Source organism: Diuraphis noxia, unplaced genomic scaffold (genome assembly GCF_037042655.1).
Source record: "Diuraphis noxia isolate RWA-SAM2 unplaced genomic scaffold, SU_Dnox_SAM2 contig0006, whole genome shotgun sequence".
Lineage (NCBI taxonomy): Eukaryota > Metazoa > Arthropoda > Insecta > Hemiptera > Aphididae > Diuraphis > Diuraphis noxia.
This window is the reverse complement of record NW_028301716.1, coordinates 2,596,551-2,615,603: the sequence shown is the minus strand read 5'-3', so window position 1 is coordinate 2,615,603 and position 19,053 is coordinate 2,596,551. Positions and strand designations below refer to the sequence as shown.

At 31.2% G+C, this 19,053-nt stretch overlaps 2 protein-coding genes across 2 annotated transcripts; both read right to left on the bottom strand.

Annotated features, from left to right (window-relative positions):
- Positions 1-1,093: 1,093 nt before the first annotated feature.
- LOC107172674 (52 kDa repressor of the inhibitor of the protein kinase-like) lies at positions 1,094-6,180 on the bottom strand. The gene is made up of 3 exons (XM_089230121.1): positions 6,091-6,180; positions 1,969-3,682; positions 1,094-1,893 (listed from the first exon to the last, which is right to left on the bottom strand). Exons 1-3 carry the CDS (start codon positions 6,178-6,180, stop codon positions 1,094-1,096), a joined length of 2,604 nt encoding a protein of 867 aa, XP_089086247.1.
- An 11,234-nt stretch (positions 6,181-17,414) lies between these two features.
- Positions 17,415-19,053, bottom strand: LOC107172135 (uncharacterized). The gene is made up of 3 exons (XM_015522414.2): positions 18,729-19,053; positions 17,802-18,630; positions 17,415-17,709 (listed from the first exon to the last, which is right to left on the bottom strand). The coding sequence occupies exons 1-3, from the start codon at positions 19,051-19,053 to the stop codon at positions 17,415-17,417; spliced, it is 1,449 nt and encodes a 482-aa protein (XP_015377900.2).

Genomic DNA, 19,053 nt, shown 5'->3' with positions numbered 1-19,053 from the left:
GAAATTCGTGAGCGCTTGGTTTGGTGCGGTGTGTTGTTTAACGGTGGTGTAAGACATAAAAAGTTAATCATGGTAACTGATAAGTCGTGATTCATAAAGCGATAGCGGAAAAAGTATAAACAAATTCTACCACGGTTTTGTATTACAAGAACGTCAAGAACTAAACAGGCCAAACGCTGGATCATGGCGTTTGCAAACGTTAAGTTTGTAGCTTCATTTAGCAAACAGACCGTCCGAATTTCTTCGTTAACAAACGTTTTCCGCTACAGAATTTCCTCGTTGTATAATATGCATCATAACGTATACTCGCTATAATGTGTTAATACGTCTGTGCCACTATATTATCTACTTATATACTTTTAATTGTTAATGTTTTTATAGTTCAATTTTGTAAACAGATTGAATATTTAAAAAATAACAAAAAATCTAATTCAGTTTTATTCCGCACGGGCTATAATAATAATACATATATTATGAATGACAATATCTTATAATCACTCTGTATAGCGCTTGTTTCGCACTGTATGCACGCTACAGCCCTACACTGAATGACAGTATGACACAAAGAGGCCTCGGAACGGTCGCTGCCGACTGCCGTCTTTATCTATGCGTGATGCGTCAGTCTACTCAGTCTGCAATTCTGCATGCGCGTAGCGCCGTAGCGGGATACTCCTCTCGTGGGTCGGAGTTAAAATTATTATTAAATATTTAAGTAGAATGCAGATAGCACTGAAGTACTATAAAAGTTATTGCGTGTGTACAAATACTATATACAATAGTGAATAGATGATATATATATATAGTATTTGTTGTGTATCATAAAAAACAATTGTCTATACAGTATACAATCTTTATTTTATCAAAGTATTTTACCCACTCAGTCGTAGATAATATGTGTAAATTACCCGAGTAATGTACAAAATAAACTACGTTTTATAAATAGTATTTTTACTTTATCCAATAGGTACAGGACACAGGCGCGGATCTAGAACTAAAATTGAGGGGGGGTCATATTTACGAAAAGACAAAAACTTAATACACAGTTAAGACATAATAAAATAAGAACTTTATTGATAATTGTTGTTTTAATTAATTAAATGACAAAGTTTAGTCTTCTTTGTTTTGTTTTTCCAAATCTGGTTATAATGTCATCAACATTTACTGCTATATTCTTGTGAATATTGAGTAAAGCGAGACCAGTGAGGCGTTCCTCTCCCATGTTTGAACGAAGCCACGTCTTAAGGCGCCTGAGAGTGGAGAACGATCGCTCCGCTGTAGCTGCACGTACAGGAAGTGTTGCGAGTATTTGCAATAGAACATTTATATTTGGGTATAAATCTGTGTCACACTGTTCTATTACCTGAGGTAAGAATTCCGGTACTTTATTTCCACTTTCTACTTCACGTTTCCATTTTGTAACCCAAAGCTGAAATTCTGACAATACCGTAGATATATGAGGCCTGTGTAGAAGTTCAGTGTAGTTTTTAACTGCTTCCCGTACGGCTACCAAATCAACTTCTGAGTAAACAGTTTTTGGTAAAAATACACCCAAATTAAACAATGAAAGCACTTCTGGAGAAAGTCGTTCTTCTAAATCTGCTATTATTGAATCCAAGAGAGGAATATATATACTTTTGCGGAAATATTCTTCTGCAGTTTGACCTGGCTGATTATTTTCTCGGTGCTTCTGTCTAGGAACAATTCTTGGTAATCTTATCTCCACATCTAACTGCTCGAAAATCTCTTTTGACTCTGAAAATAATTGCTGGAAAACAACATCACTATTTGTTCTCTTTTGCTTCAGAAGAAAAATAGTGTCTTTCATTGCGTCGGTTGCCCTTTTCAAGTCAATAGACGAAGTCTGAAGAAAACGGCTAAGTGACACAGTTGTTCCTAAAATGTAAAATATTAATACATTAAATAAAAAGTCATAAATTTTTTTTTACAAATCTATAAATCATCACATACCTAAGACATCATTCAAACATACTGATGCAATAATGGACTCAGAACTACATAAAACATGTCGGAGACATTGAGCATCACTCGCAGTTTTGCTGTCCTCCCAAGTTGTAATTCGATGCAGGGCATTACATATTTTGACCAAGTTATCGCCTTGAAATTGTAAGTGTCCATCATGCCTTTCAACCCAACGAGTTTCACATATTCCTTGTAGAGCCATTCCTTCAAGCTCCTCTTCAAAGACTTTGTGCCGTTTTGCTGACGCATTAGCAAAAGCTACTACTTTCCTCATAGTTGCTGAAGCATTACGACAAGCCGAAACTTTTGAAGATTTGGCTAATGAATTGTTTAAAATATGGTTGTTGCATGGACAACGCTTAGCGTTAGTGGCTTTTTTAGAAAGTTCATGAACCGCACCCTTAGTTTCAGAAGCCATCACAGAGCAGCTATCTGTACCAATACCAACACACCATGCTAAATCAATATCAAATTTAAAACAAAGATCTTCCACTATACGTGACAATTCAACGCCTGTCAAACGACGCTCTGCTCTTGCGTCCTCAAAATGAATCATCTCGTAAGCATCGCAAAAAGTTAAAAAATCCTCCTTGATTACTCCATTATAGAAATATCGAATGGAGAGACTCAGCTGCTCAGTGTGAGAGATATCAGTTGTTTCATCAAATATTAATGAAAATAATTTCGCTTCCTTTACTCTAGCTAAAATAGCTTCTTGAATCAAATCTTTACATGTATCGATCAGTTCGTTTTGCACTGTTTTGCTGATATATGTTGCATTGGAGTTTGCTACTTCTAAATGTTGACGCAGATTTGAGTCACCTGACTCGATACGAAACCTTAGGAGAGCTCTAAAATTCCCCTCTTGATTTGCTACCACGCTATTTTGCTCATTTTTGTCAACATTTAGAATTATTTTTCCGTCGTCCCTATGCCCACGCAGGGGAATATTTTGGCGGCCACATAATACAATTGTACTGACAATTGGTCGCAAACGATCTCTATTTTCTTTTACCTGCGCCATTCGCTGCTTACAGACTTGGTTAGCAATATTAAGGTCAGGGTTATGGTAAGTTACAAGAAAACTTTTCCCAGCTTCGACCGACATTTGGTGATATTTATTTCGCTGGTGTGTTAATAGAGACCCCTTTTCTCCAAGTAGGTCATCAAAAGCTTTTAAAGGTTGTTTAACAAGCCGTTTAAGAGGCGTATTTGTTTGAACTCCACCACCTGAGCCTGAAGCAAATAGAGCACAATACTTGCAATACAGCCCCTGGTCTTTGTGTGATAAAACGAGCCAATGGAATTTATTAAGATGTGATCTTTGAGCGTACTTTTTGGTTTGTTTTCCATTCTTGGTGACCACACAAAAAGGAAATTCGTAATTTATAGGTGGCATCCAGTGTTTTTCAAGAAGATTAGCTTTAGAAGAATTGTCAATGCTTTTGCTTCCTATAAAACAACCAATATCTGAAGAGTAATCAAAATTGATATGGGAGTCGTTTTTCTGTTCAGATTTAGATGCAGATAACGTATTCGTACACGGAATGTCAATCGCCAAATTATTTCTATGGTCAGAATTAGGTACCGAAGTAGATATAGATGACTCGTTTTGTCGATTGTCAGACCCAAGTTTTGGCTTCTTACTGAAGAATGTGTCTATTTTTCTTACCGACCCGCTATTTCTTTTAAATGAATCACCCTACATAAAATACAGAAAGACATAATTTTAGATATTTTTGTATACCTATAGATTATAAGTAATTTTCTATTGGTATAGAATAAATAATATATCAGAAATCAAAATCACTACTACTTATTAAATATTTTATCATTTAACAAATATAAAAAATTATATTTATAATATTATTTTTTTTTATTGTGCTACCAATATTAAACTATACCAGTAACAACCTATTTAAGTATTAACAATCAACCATGTTGCCGTTGAATATGATAATTATAAAATAAAAGTCCTTGATATATGACGAGAAACTTAAGATTTATGAATCAAAAAAGTGAATTTGCATTATAAATAAAGATATATTAAAAATGTTATAAAAGTATTGCACACTTTTTAATTTATTGCTACACATTTCATAATTGCTACTGCATTGCGGGATCACATTTTACGTATAGCTTGTATTTTTTCTATAATTTTAATCAAATATAATTAACTTATAATTAACGACTATATAAGATATCGCTATAAACATATTATGAATTAGTTCGTACTTTATTTTAATAATGAAAAATAAATAATTTGGAATTTAAAATTTAAAATTTAAAATTCAATTATATGTTAGTATGTTATAAATTATATAAACTTAATTTTTATACAAAATACATGTTTTTACTACGGATGTGTCCCTCAAGATTTCTAGAAAATAATAGGCCCACTGCATAAAAAGGTTGTGTGGCGGTCCTGGACGGATCCCACAAAGGTGAGCGTGATGGTGTTAACAAAAAAAAATTAAACACACGTTGTATAGGTCGTGAATTGGTTGCGTTGCATTATTCCTTTTTTACAAAACAGAAACTATTACGACAATCAGAGATTAGATTCGAAATAACGAAAAAAAAAACACAATGTGTGGTTTTGGTGAGAAGCGTGCGACACGGCGAGGACGGTTGGTGCGTGGTGTGCGTGTCACTCTTAGCGCGGTCGTAGAACTAACTTGCTACAACACGGTTCGCGGTACCGGCGGTCGACATCTCCAGGCGCGCTTATCGCGTGTCGGTGTCGACCGCCGTCGATTGGCGGTTGACAGAGAGAATAGACGGCGCGGATTTCCGCGCACAGGCCGTTTGAATTCAAACGGCTATTACGCGGGACCGCGTCAGTTGTAGACTCCTAATATAAACTATTAGCTTATACATTATAATCATTTTAATAATAAAATGCTCGATTGAAACTTCATTCGAATAGGAATTGTATCGATTATTACAATAATTATAATTATATACTCGCCATAGTTTTTTTTCGTACTCGACGACTGATGCACGTGTCCCAGACGTTCACAGCAAAATAAAATGATTCAATAAGTAGTCAAACATTTAACGTTGTATATGGTATATGGTTGTAACAAATTATTAGAACGCAAATTAGTGATTAGCGGTGGCTGCGTCGCCATTCCAAGTACCTATATAATATATAGACGTACGCGTGTCGCGTGTAGACGGTAGGTAAGTGTAACTGTGTAAGTGTACCTTATATTATTAATTTATTATACGGGTTGAAAATAATATTTCCGCCGAACGACGAACATATTCTTTCCGCCGATTTCTTATTAATTATCGTCAATCGTCAATCAGTTTATAAACACTATTAATATTCTTAGAAAATATATGTTTATTGGAAATCATGATTTTATGAACAAGTGATGATTTAGTTTAAATGCAGGCTGTAGCCTGTAGGTACCTATATAATATAATATATAAATAAAATATGTTCTATATATTATATTTTATATATTTTTTTTTTTTTGAAAAAAAAATCTGTGAAACATTAAAAACACAATTTCTGCATATTTTAATTTTTAAATAAAAATAAAGGACTTAATTTTGATTTTTTGGGGTGGGTCATGACCCCCATGACCCCCCCATAGATCCGCGCCTGACAGGACAGGTAGTGTTCACACTACCCGGGTAATGAGAACACTAACCGTATTTTGTACTTTACCCGTAACATATTATAATATATTATTATATATACATATTATTATATATTCAATATATATATATATATAATCGATTTTATTTTAGATTTTTAATTTTACATTATTTAAATGTTTTGGGAAAATTACAATTAAAATATTATAAATTTAACCAACTGGAAACATGCAAAAAATATTCTCAAAATAATGTTACTTTACATTTATAACTAAATGTTACTATAATATTCTGGCATAGTTCAAAATTGAATATTACAAAAAAAACAAAATCGTAATATTTTAAAAATATTTTAAAAATTATATTAATATTTTAAACACAATACAATATTATAGGAATGATAAAATGGTAATATTTTAAATTCAACCTAGTTAAAATGTTATCCCAACATAAATGTTATGAAATTGCTATCTGGGCTATTCTGATAGCTTCCATCACTTGCTTCAGAAATGGAGTTCTAAGCCATTCTCTTCCAGGTTTCTTCCTTATTACGTGTCCGATCCATGCTTTTCTTCTCAATCTTAGCATATTTCATATTGATTTTTGGGTATTTATTCTCCTGAAAACCTCAACATTTTTAATTTTTTCTGTCTATTGAAATTTTAGTGTTTTCCAACACCATGCTATAAAAGCTTCTATTTTGGCTTTCTCAGTCTTCAGTATTGTCCAAATCTCTGCTCCATATATATCTAAATTCCACACAAAGCCTTTTATAACTGATTTTTTGCTGTCCAAACTTATTCTATTTGAGGTAAAAAGATTAATTTTTTTATAGTAGGCCTGTTTGGCATGCGCTATTCTACATACTGGATCTGTATGACTATTTCCATCGCTTGTGATTGAATAGGTATGTGAAGCTTAAGTGTTCTTTAAGCATGTCGTTCATTTTTTCGAACATGTTAGTGATGTCTTTTTCACTTTCTGCGATTACAACAACATCATCTTTTCAATAAATATCATTGGTAATGTGTAGTTATAGTCCAACTAGATTTTTTCTACTTCTTTGCAATTATCCTGATAATCTAAAATATTTGTATGTCAATATAATAATTAAATAATATTACAGTTAAAAATATTTTTACTTACTTAATTTATTTTGTAGTGTGTTGAAATATTTTAATTGAATATGTATAATAAAGATTTTCCTGATTTACATATTTCATAGTGAAATCTACTATTAGACAACATTTTAAAGACCCAGTTTATGCTTCAAATCATCTGTCTTAATAGACTCTCAATATGCCACATTTAATTGTGCAAGTAAAACACTAAAGTAACTCTCAGGTACATATTAGATGGTTGTAACTATAATTACTATAGTAATATTTATTTTTGTGTTTACTAAGTGCCAGTGTTTTATTGGTTAGGTAGACATTTGAACAAAAATTGTATAATATGTATAAATGATTGAACTGAAATCAAAATGTCTTAAGTTAGGAGATATATTGTTTTATTAATTTTAATTTTTGCAACTACCAACTAGTAAAACTTACCAATAGATACTTTGCAAAGTATCCAATTCACGTGTGATTAACCAATTTAGGTACTTAAATGTTTGATTAAATTACTAAATAAAATACAATATGTGTTAAATATTATAATTTAAGTATAAACAAGAACTAATAATTATAATTTATTAATTTAATATTATAAATTCACCATCAAAATTTGAACACTTAAAATTGTTAAGTATTAAAAAATAAAATACTCTTTTAGTTATTACTTATTACTTATTAAGGGGGTCGGTGCCGGTCATTTATTTAGGAGTACAATTTAGGCAATTCAATTCACATGTTGTATCGGCGGCGCTTGGACCGTACATGTGTGTGAGTGTGTAAGTTTGTATTAGTGTGAGTGAGCTAATATTTCGCACTCAGCGCGCGGTTATCGGAATTTCATAATGTGTATGTGTATATATGGTATATAAAATATTTTATTAGTCCGCGCATTACTGTTTCATAGAAATCCTATTATGGATTGTGTTATTATTATTAATTATTATCAACCGGAAATCAACAATAATTAGACTTGACATTGTCTCTTGCTTTCCACGACCGACTCTTGTAGTCTTCCTCAGTCTCAAATTGCATGTACTTCACTACGTAAAACGCTGATTTATTTTATTTTGACGCAAAATATCAGAAGATGGAAAGAAAGCAAAAATATTCAAATAAAAAAAAAAATGTTTCAACTTACCGGAAGGTAAAAGGACGTAAAAAAATTCGGTAAGTACGTTATTTTGGTTTTAATAAAGAGAATACTGATACTAAACAATGAATATTTGTGTAAACAAATTATTTCATTTATTTACACGGAAAAACATTCATAAAATATTATTTTTTTTTTTATTATAATGCATAGTTTGGTTATAAAAAATAAATCAGAAAATGTTTGTAGTTCTAAAAAAATAGAAACACCATCAACAATGATATGTCCCGATCCTGTTATAGAAAATGTGTCAAAAGATCTTAATCAATAGTAAGATTTTTTTAAGTAATCATATTTAGAAATTTAAAATAAATATGTATTTCATAAAATGTATTTATACTATGTGTTTAGCCATGATTCCTCATTTAATACAGCAACTTCAACAAATAATTTAAAGGATACGCCTAATGCCCCAGAACAGAAGTAAGTTATGATGAAACGATAATATTTAAGTATTCGTTATTTTATTAATTTAAATTTTAAAAGTTATGGTAAAAAAAACTACCCGAAACGGTGAAATGTACTGCGAACATGCAAAACAATTTTGTTTTTATTTCTCTTAAAATAACCAACTAAACGACTTGAAACTTTTTACATACTATGAAAATTGGCATCATACATGCTTCAAACGAATTGTGTGTACTAAAAAACAGGGAATTCTTACACAAAGTCAAATTTGATAAGTATTATTTTGCCTTTTTGGTGTAACTATAAAAAAAAAAAACAGATTTTGATAGGTACATTAAATTTTTATCAAATGTTTGTTTTCACATATGCAGCTTACAATTTTCATTATATTTTGAGCTTTTTGGAGGCCTAAGTAATAATAAATATAAAATTTTGGGTTTATTATTTTTAAGATTCTGAGCGAATCGATGAATGCATTAATTTTACAATGTAGTGTTTTTTTTGTTTGTGTATACAATCAGTTGTCTAAATAATGCTTCGATTTTCAACTTCGGTAGCTTTCCCAGTAGTTTTCAAAAGCACCGGGGGAAAAACAAAAAAAAAATTAATGAAAAATGGAAATTTTTACACAAAATCAATTTTTGAGAAAATTCATTTTAGATATTGGTGTAACTCTAAAACAAATTACTGTAGACACATGAAATTTTTACTGAATGTTCATACTGGCCTTTTCTATACTTGATAAATTTTTTAAAATATTTAAAATCTTTTTAAGTTATTTATATAGACATTTAAAATTTTAAATCTTTTTAGTTTTTTTTTTTATAAATGACAATACAATTTTATTTGTTGAGTAAAATAGCTTCAAAATGTACTACAAGGCTCCTAATATATTTCGGAATGTTACTTAAAAAGTATTAAAAATACATAGGCAGTCACAATTTTTTTTTAATAAGCATTGAAAGTTAAAATTTTGACAAAATACGTAAAAATTACGAAAATGAGCAATTTATTTTGAGTTAGAAATTCATAAAAATGTTGCTTTTTAAATCTAAGGTTTGAAAATTCTAATCAAGACTCTTCATGAGTTTGTCTACTTTTATCAAAAAAAAAATTTCCACCGGAGAGTCAAATTAAATTTTTATGAGCATTTGAATTACAATATTAGATATTCACTCTAATTCTGTTGTACCGATATTCTTATTTTGTTGTTATATAAAAACGAATAATTATAGAAACTTGAAATTTACATCAAAAATGTATTTCATAAATTAATATACTTGATAAAATTTTCAAAATATTTCAACAATTTTTAAGTGATTTATAGACATTTGAAATTTTCCGTTTTTTTAGTTTTTTATTCTATAAATATCAATAAAATTTTATTCGTTTGGTCAAAAAACTTGAACATTTAATACAACGTTCCCCATAAGTTAATATAATAGCAGATAGGAAATATTAAAAATACATAAGCACTATTTTTTTTTATAACCATTTAAAGTTAAAATTTTGACAACATTTGTTTAATTGAAAATTTACGAATTCTTTAATTGTACAAAATTTATAAAATATTTAACTTTTATAGCTAAGGATTGAAAATTTGATACAAGGTTCCACAATTTTTTTTGAGAAGCATTCAAAGTTAGAATTTCGACTAAATACGTCATAATTACGAAAATATGCAACTTTTATTTTATTTAGAAAAAATACAGTGACCCATTCAAGTGACCTTTTCCAACGATTTTTTTATTTTGTTTTTAGATTCAATATTGAAGGACGTCGTATAGTTGATATTGGTTATATGTTTAAAAAAATTGCTCAAATATACCATGAACCATATGGTTGTAATTTTAGTAATTTACTTTTGGTTGAAGAGCGTAAAAACGGATTTTTTAGTGAATTCTTGTTTACATGTAACATGTGTCATAAACATGAGGTTATTGAATCTGAAAATCCAAATTCTACTTTAATGAACGTCAATACGGCAATAGTAACAGCAGTTGTGAATTCAGGCCAAGGTTTTACTCAGCTGGAAACCTTTTCTGCTATTATAAATATGCCTAGTATGTGCAATAAGTTGTATCAAAAGCTACATGAAGATGTTCATAAGTTTACAAGTGAAACAGCTTGGGAGTCAATGTCACTTGCCGCAGAAGAAGAGGCTAAACTGGCAGTGGCAAACGGTGATGTCCGAGAAGACGGACTTCCTATGATTACTGTCATAGCTGATGGGGCTTGGTCAAAGAGAAGCTACAAGTCAAATTACAATGCTTTGTCTGGAGTTGTAAGGAACAATAGTTAAATTTATCAATTTATAAATAATATAAGACAGTAAATATAACAAATATTTATCTTAGGGTTGCATTGTTGGTGAAAAAACCAAAAAAGTTATTTTTTTGGGAATCAGAAACAAGTATTGCTCGGTTTGTGTGAAAGCAGAGGCAACCTCCAAGGAACCAACAACACACAAGTGTTACAAAAATTGGGAAGGGACGTCAACGGCTATGGAGTCAGACATAATACTTGAAGGATTTAGGCAAAGCATAAGCATGCATAATTTAATTTACCGTAAACTTATTGGAGATGGTGATAGTTCGGTCACAAAAAAATTAAGTATTGCTCAACCGTATGGACCCAACTGTTTGGTAAAAAAGATTGAGTGTAAAAACCATATTTTGCGAAATTACATCGGTAAACTTAATGACATGGCAGCCAAACGAAAAAGTTCTAGTGGCAAGGTGGTACCAGGATTTTTGAGAAAACTTTTAAAAAATAGTAAGCTTCGAATTAGGTAAGTGTTTAGTCAAATAATAAGTATTATTGTCTTCATACATAATAACTTTTTTTATTTTGTTTTTAGGTATGGAATAACAAAAGCAATTGATCATTGGAAAAATAATGGAAATTTAACCCACAATCAAAAGGTGACATTTTTAAAAAAAGATATCAACAATGGTCCATACCATGTATTTGGGAGTCACTACAATTGCGATCCGCACTTTTTATTTTGACATTTGGTCTTACCAACACATTTTGTTTATTTTGATCATATTTCTTATTTCATTTCTGGCATTATACATAATACCTAGGCAAAGCTCGTATTGTGTTTATTTCCGAGTGATTTTCGGCATTTTATATAATGCCTAGGTATTTTTCAAAACACCGGATTATCCATATTGCCGGTAACATATCCAATGCAAAGACTATATACGGCACGACTGCTACGCCATCTCGGCTAGTGCGTTTCCCCCTCTATTATTATAATATGATAATCCTTATCACTTACAATATTAAAATACCTCACCTAACCAATATTTTAGGGTCATATACTTAGGGACATATACTAGATGTATGACAGCAGTATCGGCATTTAACTTTGGTCCGGAATATATACGAAGACTACACAAGACAGCTACAAAAGAAAGCCCCGGTAGATTTACGAAGCGTTTCATTTCCAAGTTGCAAAGGGCAAAAGAAGTTAGGTCAAAAACCAAGAAAAAACTAAACTTTAAAACATCAACCAAATTGTATGCTTTCTAAAGACAATTTTCAAGTTATTTTATATTAATATTATAGTAAAAGCAATTTTTTTTTCGTTCTAGAACTCGGGGTAAAATTTTTACTGGGGCTGATAAGGATTATGGGGACTTAGATGAATTAGGCTGTACTGAACTTGAAATTTCATCAGCAGAGTTGGAGGCCAAACGATCAACTGTTATAAATAGTTTAAAACTTAATTCCCAAGAAATATTTGTTCTAGAAAGAAACACAATAGATCAGGTTTGAAAAACAGGATATAAATTTTATATAAAAATTTAGGATACTAAAAAAAAAATTAAGCTTGAGATTCTGAAGATTTTAATAGTGTCAATGTTATCCTCAGGGTAAATGTGATACTTGGCATACTGAGCGTAAACATCGGCTGACTGCTTCAAACTTTGGTAGAGTATGTAAGCTCAGAAAAAGTACTCCTCGGACTAATACTGTCAAGTATATATTGTACGCAGCAGATTTAATATCGAAGACTCCAGCAATGACGTAAGAATACTATACAGTACATTTTATTCTATATTATTTATGTAGGTTACGTTGATAATTTATTTATTTAGGCATTTGTGATTAATTAATAATTATTAATTATTTTAATTTTTTTTCTATTAACGCGAGAAACTCCGGACGGGACAGCTAATATTTTATAGAATACCTATAATGTACGAATGTAGGCATAGTGTAAATAATTAATTGTTATTATGTTCATTTTGTTTTGTTTGCTAATATAAATACGGAATACAATATGAACCAATGGCTAGGGAAGCATTTGAATCTCTATTCGATGTTAAAGTTTTACCAGCTGGTTTATTTGTTGACGAACAGTTTAACTTTTTAGCCGGTTCTCCAGACGGATTGGTGGGAGAAAATCAAATTATTGAAATAAAATGCCCACACAATAGTAAAGATTTGACACCTCGCCAAGGAGTTGTGGCTAACAAAATTAAATATTTAAATATAAATGATTATGGTGATCTGCAATTGAACAAAAACCATGTCTATTACTACCAGGTTCAGGGTCAATTAAGAGTAGCCAATAAATGCTCATGTTATTTTATAGTTTGGACTCCTAAAGGTAATAAACAATAATATATTACATATAAGATATAACCAATATTACCGTTCTTTTTTTTTTACACATAAACATTTGAAATTAAGTAGGTACATTAGTGGGTACAGGTAACACAGTACAAGCTACATATATTTTTTTAATTCATAGTTACTCTTTAAATATGTACCTATGGTTTTTTTGTTTTCAGTTTTTTTTGTAGAAATAATTATGCGTGATGATGACTTCTGGAGGGATAAAATGGAAACGCAATTGATCGAATTTTATTACTGTCATTTATTGAATGAAATTGTAAATCCTAAAATTTTAAAATAAATGGAAATTTTGTAAGCTATTATAACTGCAATTAGTCAAGTACGATGTATCTACTATTTTTTTTTTAGTTTATATTTTATTTGTTATTCGTATATTATTTAAATAATGATTTACAATAATAAATAATAATATATACGATGGACGGCTTTTACAATTTATTACTGATAAACCGTACTATTACCTACAACACGCCGCATCGTCAAAAGCAAGTTATTGTTTGGTGAATTGCTAATTGATGTATTTACGAGTATACCGGTTATGTGTGGTGACACAAATGCACGCACAGATAAGAATATGTACGCACGCGCATGCACAAGTCAGTGATCGACTTCAATTACTATTTATCGAAGTACTATTTAGATGAACAAAAATGCTTTTACAGGAAAAACTCTCACGCCTTCATTATATGTCGGATTTTGATTTTTTTTTTTTTTATCTGAAAGATAAGAACTTTTTGCAGGTCGGATCAAAGCCCGAATTTTAGTTTTACTTTAAACAGTGCTAGAAAAATAAGTTTAAAAAATAACAAATTTTGTGTATTATTTAAATGCACATTTTAGCTTTTACAATTCTAATTTTAAAAATTGAGCTTTAATCCGACCTGCATAATATTCTCTTCTTTTAAATAAAAAAAAAATTAACAAAATCTGACAATTCTACAGAGCACGAGAGTTTTTCCTGTAAGACATGTTTTTGCACTAAAACCGCACTGGCTCCGACCCCCTTAACGACTCACGATTCAAATATTGTTCTTATGACTTATCACTTATCAGTTATCTTATAAAATTATAACCGTTTATTCACTCCGCATATATTGTTAGTATGTGGTTAACGTTAACCAGGTATAGGATTTACTTCCATATCATGTGACCATGGAACCATGATATCAATATAATAGACTTTAATCGTCCACAGCGAACAAAACAAATAACAGCTGATCAAAATTAGTTTTACGGTTTTACCCGCGATTCACCTAATCGCAATTCAGCCTAATAAATCATATCGTATTACCCGTATTGTTCTGTCTTCTCTGTCCGTAGGTAGTCCGTTACGGCGTACTCCATAGGTAATGAGTGGGTCGAGGGTATTACGCGAGGATACGTGAGTAGGTATGCCACCACGAGTGATACTTATGGTCCGATTACTTAAAATACGACATTATGACGATAAGTTAATGTAGCGAGTAGGTACAATGATTATCATTTATAACTACTAGGTATATCTTGTGTTCGAACTATATCGAATTTATTACTTTTAACTTCTGGTCTTTATATTAGATAAGTATTATTATGACCAGTGGCGAGATCACATTCAGTGGGGCGAACTGCATGACACCCAGTCAAATGGGTATTATAAAATACATTTAGGGACACGACTTACGCTTACTGTACCTACCTACTACTTGGATTAATTTGAAAAGTGTAATATCTTTTGCCTTGGGACATAAAAATCCTGATAGCGTCCTGATCTACTGACAAGGTATAATACATTTACACACAATAACTGCCTCCCAAAACCACCCAACTTTAGGCAGCTATAACTCGCCAATGAATTAATGAAAAATGAAAATTTGAACGTGATAATTCATAAAAAAAATAGCTTTGTTAGTTTATAACAATTTTTGTATGGGTTGCCATTTGAAAATCAAAAGTTGATAGTGGTTTACCTAATAAATATAAGGGTGAAAAAAATTTAAATGTTGTACAATTGTAGAAAAGCATGAATCTAAAAATTTGAAAAAAATTAAATACTTTTTGAAATAATGAGTGTTCAACGATAAAAAAATCACCCTGTATATATATTTTAAAATGGAAAACTTATTTGTTACACTCTTGTCTATAATATTGTTCTCTGAAACTACTCTCATCGGATCCGAATATGTATAATCATCTTGATTTTTTTTTTTTTTATTTTTTTTTAATGAAAAAATACATCATCATCACGGACCAGGTTTATTTAGTCTTCAATTCTGTATAATAATAATTAGTTGATTGAGTAATAATTATTCTTTATAAATATATTTAATTTTTTAATATCATATTCCGCAGCGCGGAAAAATAGCACACGTTGAATAATAATTAACGTGTCCGATATCGCGATGAAACTTTGGGAAGTTGTACAAAAACCGAGAATCACCAATAAAATGCCGTATTTGTATTAATATAATATTGATCGTTTTTTCCCCAGTGAAGTTTATAGTTATACCAGCTATATCAAAAACCACCAGATGGCATTATATTATTGTAACTAATATAGTAATATGCACCGTAGGTTGGATCAAGTAAAAACAACAAACTTGATATAACTTTGAGTTAAGAATTATTATAATCTTACGTAGGTAATAAACACCTATAGCGGAGTCCGCAACTCACCACAGCGCTGCAGTTGGTGATGGATAATTGTCTACCTCATAATATACTGCTCGCATATATTCATATATATAATAAGTGAGTCTCAATAAGGTAACGTAGAGCGGAATAATGGCTATATAATATGAATTATAATCGAGTGTGACAGTGACACGCAGTGTGTCCCGAGTCCTGACTAAACGTAATAGAGCCTGAACAATCATAGCTTATTGAGGCTTGCAATTTTCATGGTAATAGCCTATTACTAATAGGTACCTCCATGTTTACCAGGATTTTACGAAATTCACATTTTAAAGTGGTATGCTTGCACACATTTTTTGATATTCAAAATGGTCAATAAAAATGTTTAATTTTTGAACACCATATAATATTACACTGATTACTATTTATAATAATATAACAAATTCAACAAAGTTTGGATCACAATATTATTATAAAATATAATAGAGTTAACATTTTTTTAACGAGCAGCGAAGTGCACGGGGTAAGTAATAAGCGAATATTATAATATACCTATTGTATAGTATATAGTATACCTATTGGCTATTATATAAATTTGTTAATATTTTATAGATCATATTATTATGTGGTTACACGGATTAAATATGATGTCCAAACTGTATAGCAGTGAGACAGCAGTTTAAAATGTAAATAAGAATATATATTATACATTTTATAATTTTTTTATATAGTACCTACTATGTATATATATATCATATATTAGGTATATAATATACCATTGTCCAATGAACGAGTATTGTTATATAATTAAAATTACGAAGGCCATAATATATTATTATAATTCATAACAAAATTAAAGTACCTACACCTATTTATATAAGATATTATTAAGATATATACATATATATAGCTTAATGCTTAATGTATCTTAATATTATTGTATATTAATATACTATAATTATAGTTATAACTTATAAGTAACTATATACAACGACAATTACTCATGTCTCTTTATTATATATTAGACCTAATGTATAGGTATTATTATTAAGTAGGTATAGAATAATTTATATAATTTAGTAGTATTAATTCTAAAATTCTATATTTCTCTGTAAGCATGGTCATTATTATATTATTATATAATATATTATTTATAAATACAAAAACAACCAAGCTTGTCGTCGAGAGTACTGCATAAGATGTATTTTTTAACCCGAAGGCCAAAAGTCACTGGTTCTGCAGCTGTGATGGAAGAGTTTAGCAATATTCTGTTATCATTAAACCTAATCCGTAACATTTGTACATATAGACATATAGTATATACCTATAATAAATACATACATGTATGCACTATGCATAGTATATACTTATACTACTTGTAGGCTAAATAATATAGGTATAGATATTATATTTATATAATTATAATATATGCATTAATATAAATGGCTATATAGGTACATTATTCATTATTTCATATATTTTTTTTTCAGTGTAAAGAATCTATATATAGGTACTTATAACCAAAAACATATAGTATGTATTATTATGAATTTTATAAATAAAATTGTATAATAAAAAATAAATACATTCTTTTTAATACCTAATAATTGTATGATATATTATATATTATATAATATAGTCACAGAATTAGTGTTATATAGCAAATAGCCGACCGGCGCATAATCGCGACGTTTTCAATGTTTTCATACTTTCATAGACGGGACCGATATACGACCGGGTATGCAACGTTACCACTCCTCGCTTCATCATCATCATGATCGACCACCCTTCCCCCCGCATACAATGCACGACCCACAGATATCTGTGGTACGACCGAATGAGACGTTTATTTAAACCTATTATTAAACCTAACCTAACCTAACCTAACCAAAAGTATTTCTGACCAACTTTAGCATATGACATGGATCATCTTGAATTGACGGTCCTTTTAATAGAATGTCATTAAGACTCTTCCCCGTATCTGTAGCACACGACGCGTCGAACACTACCCGCAGCCTTGTCGTTAAACTGTTATCGCGTGACACGGCGTGGTGTGATAAATAATAAACTGGTTTATCGTTTTCATTGTTGTCGATTACTTGTTCCATATGACCTAGTTCTATATATTCGTTTATGAACTGTACATATGCCTCCTTTAATTTCGGGTTAATGCGTAATCTGTTTTCATTGACACAAAACGTTTTAATGCAATCGATTTTGAACTACCTATTTTAATCGGATTTTCTTTGAAGGGCAATTGTACAATGAACCTTCCGTCTAACCCTTTAGTCACTGTTTTTTCAAAATGTTCAATACATTGTTTTTCTTCAAGGCTGTGGGATTCTACGCTTCCTAACTCTTCCAGACGCCAAAAGTTGGAAATTTGTTTTTCTAGCTGTTGACAGCAATCGCTCGGTATAATCGTCTGTGCGACAAATGTATGCTCTACATCGCGCGAGTCCTGTTGTACAGACCCCGCAACAACCCACCCAAAGACGGTTTCTTGATATACAAGACCATTTACCATCGGTCTATATTGACCAGAACGAAGCGCATCAAAAAATACTTCGGCCCCTAAAAGCAAATCCATCTCTCCGGGTTTCGCGTACGTCGGATCGGCGAACTCAATATACTCCGGTATTGTGTATGTGTTGTTTATATGTAACGGACCGGTCGGCAATTTAGACGTTATCTTTGGTAATGTCATGAATTCGATTGATCTTGTATACGCGTCGGACCGCGCACGTACTTCGGCCGTGACTACATGTGATACTCGACATTCGGCAGAGTTCACTCCGGAAATAGCGCAATCAAATTTGTGTTTTGCGAGCCTCAATTTATTCGCTAAATTGTTAGTGATGAAATTACCTTGTGACGCGGAATCTAGTAACGCACGGGCTAAAAATGGTTCGTTTGAACTACTAAAAATCTGTATTATTGCCGTAGATAACAAAACCTTAGCGCCCGATGTACTAGCTGCATGCGCACTTATTGACGTAGATGGCACAGTTTCTGCATTTTGTTCGGCAATATTTTCGTACAGCAGCGTGTTGTGGTGTTCTCCACATTTTCGACACCCTTTAGACTTGCACTTACTATCTTTATGTTTTGATAAACAATTAGACAATTAGTACACAATTTTAATTTAATAACATTTTCTCGTCGCTCCTTCACCGCGAGATCTAAAAATTGTTTACATTTATAAATCGCGTGAGGTTCTTCGCAAACATAACATTTGAATTTTACTACCGTGGTGTGTGCAAATAATGACTTGTTTTTGTTCTTAATGTTTACCTTTATTTTATTGTCTCTTATCGGCATTTGTGACAGCCCATTTCCAAATCTGTGCAAGCCTTGCGCGTTTTCAATCGATTCTAAGATTTGGAAACGGTTTTTTAAAAATGCTATCAATTCTTCGACCTTTGGTACCTCGGTTTTAGGAGCTTGGGTTTCCCATGCTCGTAACGTGGCATTGTCAAGATTTATCGAGATGATATGTAATAGCATCGGACCCCATGACAT

What these genes read in the sequence shown, in the direction of transcription:
- LOC107172674 (XM_089230121.1), bottom strand. Translation starts at nt 6,180, where the DNA reads ATGCTAAGATTGAGAAGAAAAGCATGGATCGGACACGTAATAAGGAAG. An exon ending in GAACTCCATTTCTGAAGCAA is followed by an intron (nt 3,683 to 6,090) that starts GTGATGGAAGCT and finishes TATTTTATGTAG; the next exon opens with GGTGATTCATTTAAAAGAAA. An exon ending in ATGTTTGAATGATGTCTTAG is followed by an intron (nt 1,894 to 1,968) that starts GTATGTGATGAT and finishes TTTACATTTTAG; the next exon opens with GAACAACTGTGTCACTTAGC.
- LOC107172135 (XM_015522414.2), bottom strand. Translation starts at nt 19,053, where the DNA reads ATGTCATGGGGTCCGATGCTATTACATATCATCTCGATAAATCTTGAC. An exon ending in ACCTCACGCGATTTATAAAT is followed by an intron (nt 18,631 to 18,728) that starts GTAAACAATTTT and finishes CAAAACATAAAG; the next exon opens with ATAGTAAGTGCAAGTCTAAA. An exon ending in ACTAAAGGGTTAGACGGAAG is followed by an intron (nt 17,710 to 17,801) that starts GTTCATTGTACA and finishes CAATGAAAACAG; the next exon opens with ATTACGCATTAACCCGAAAT.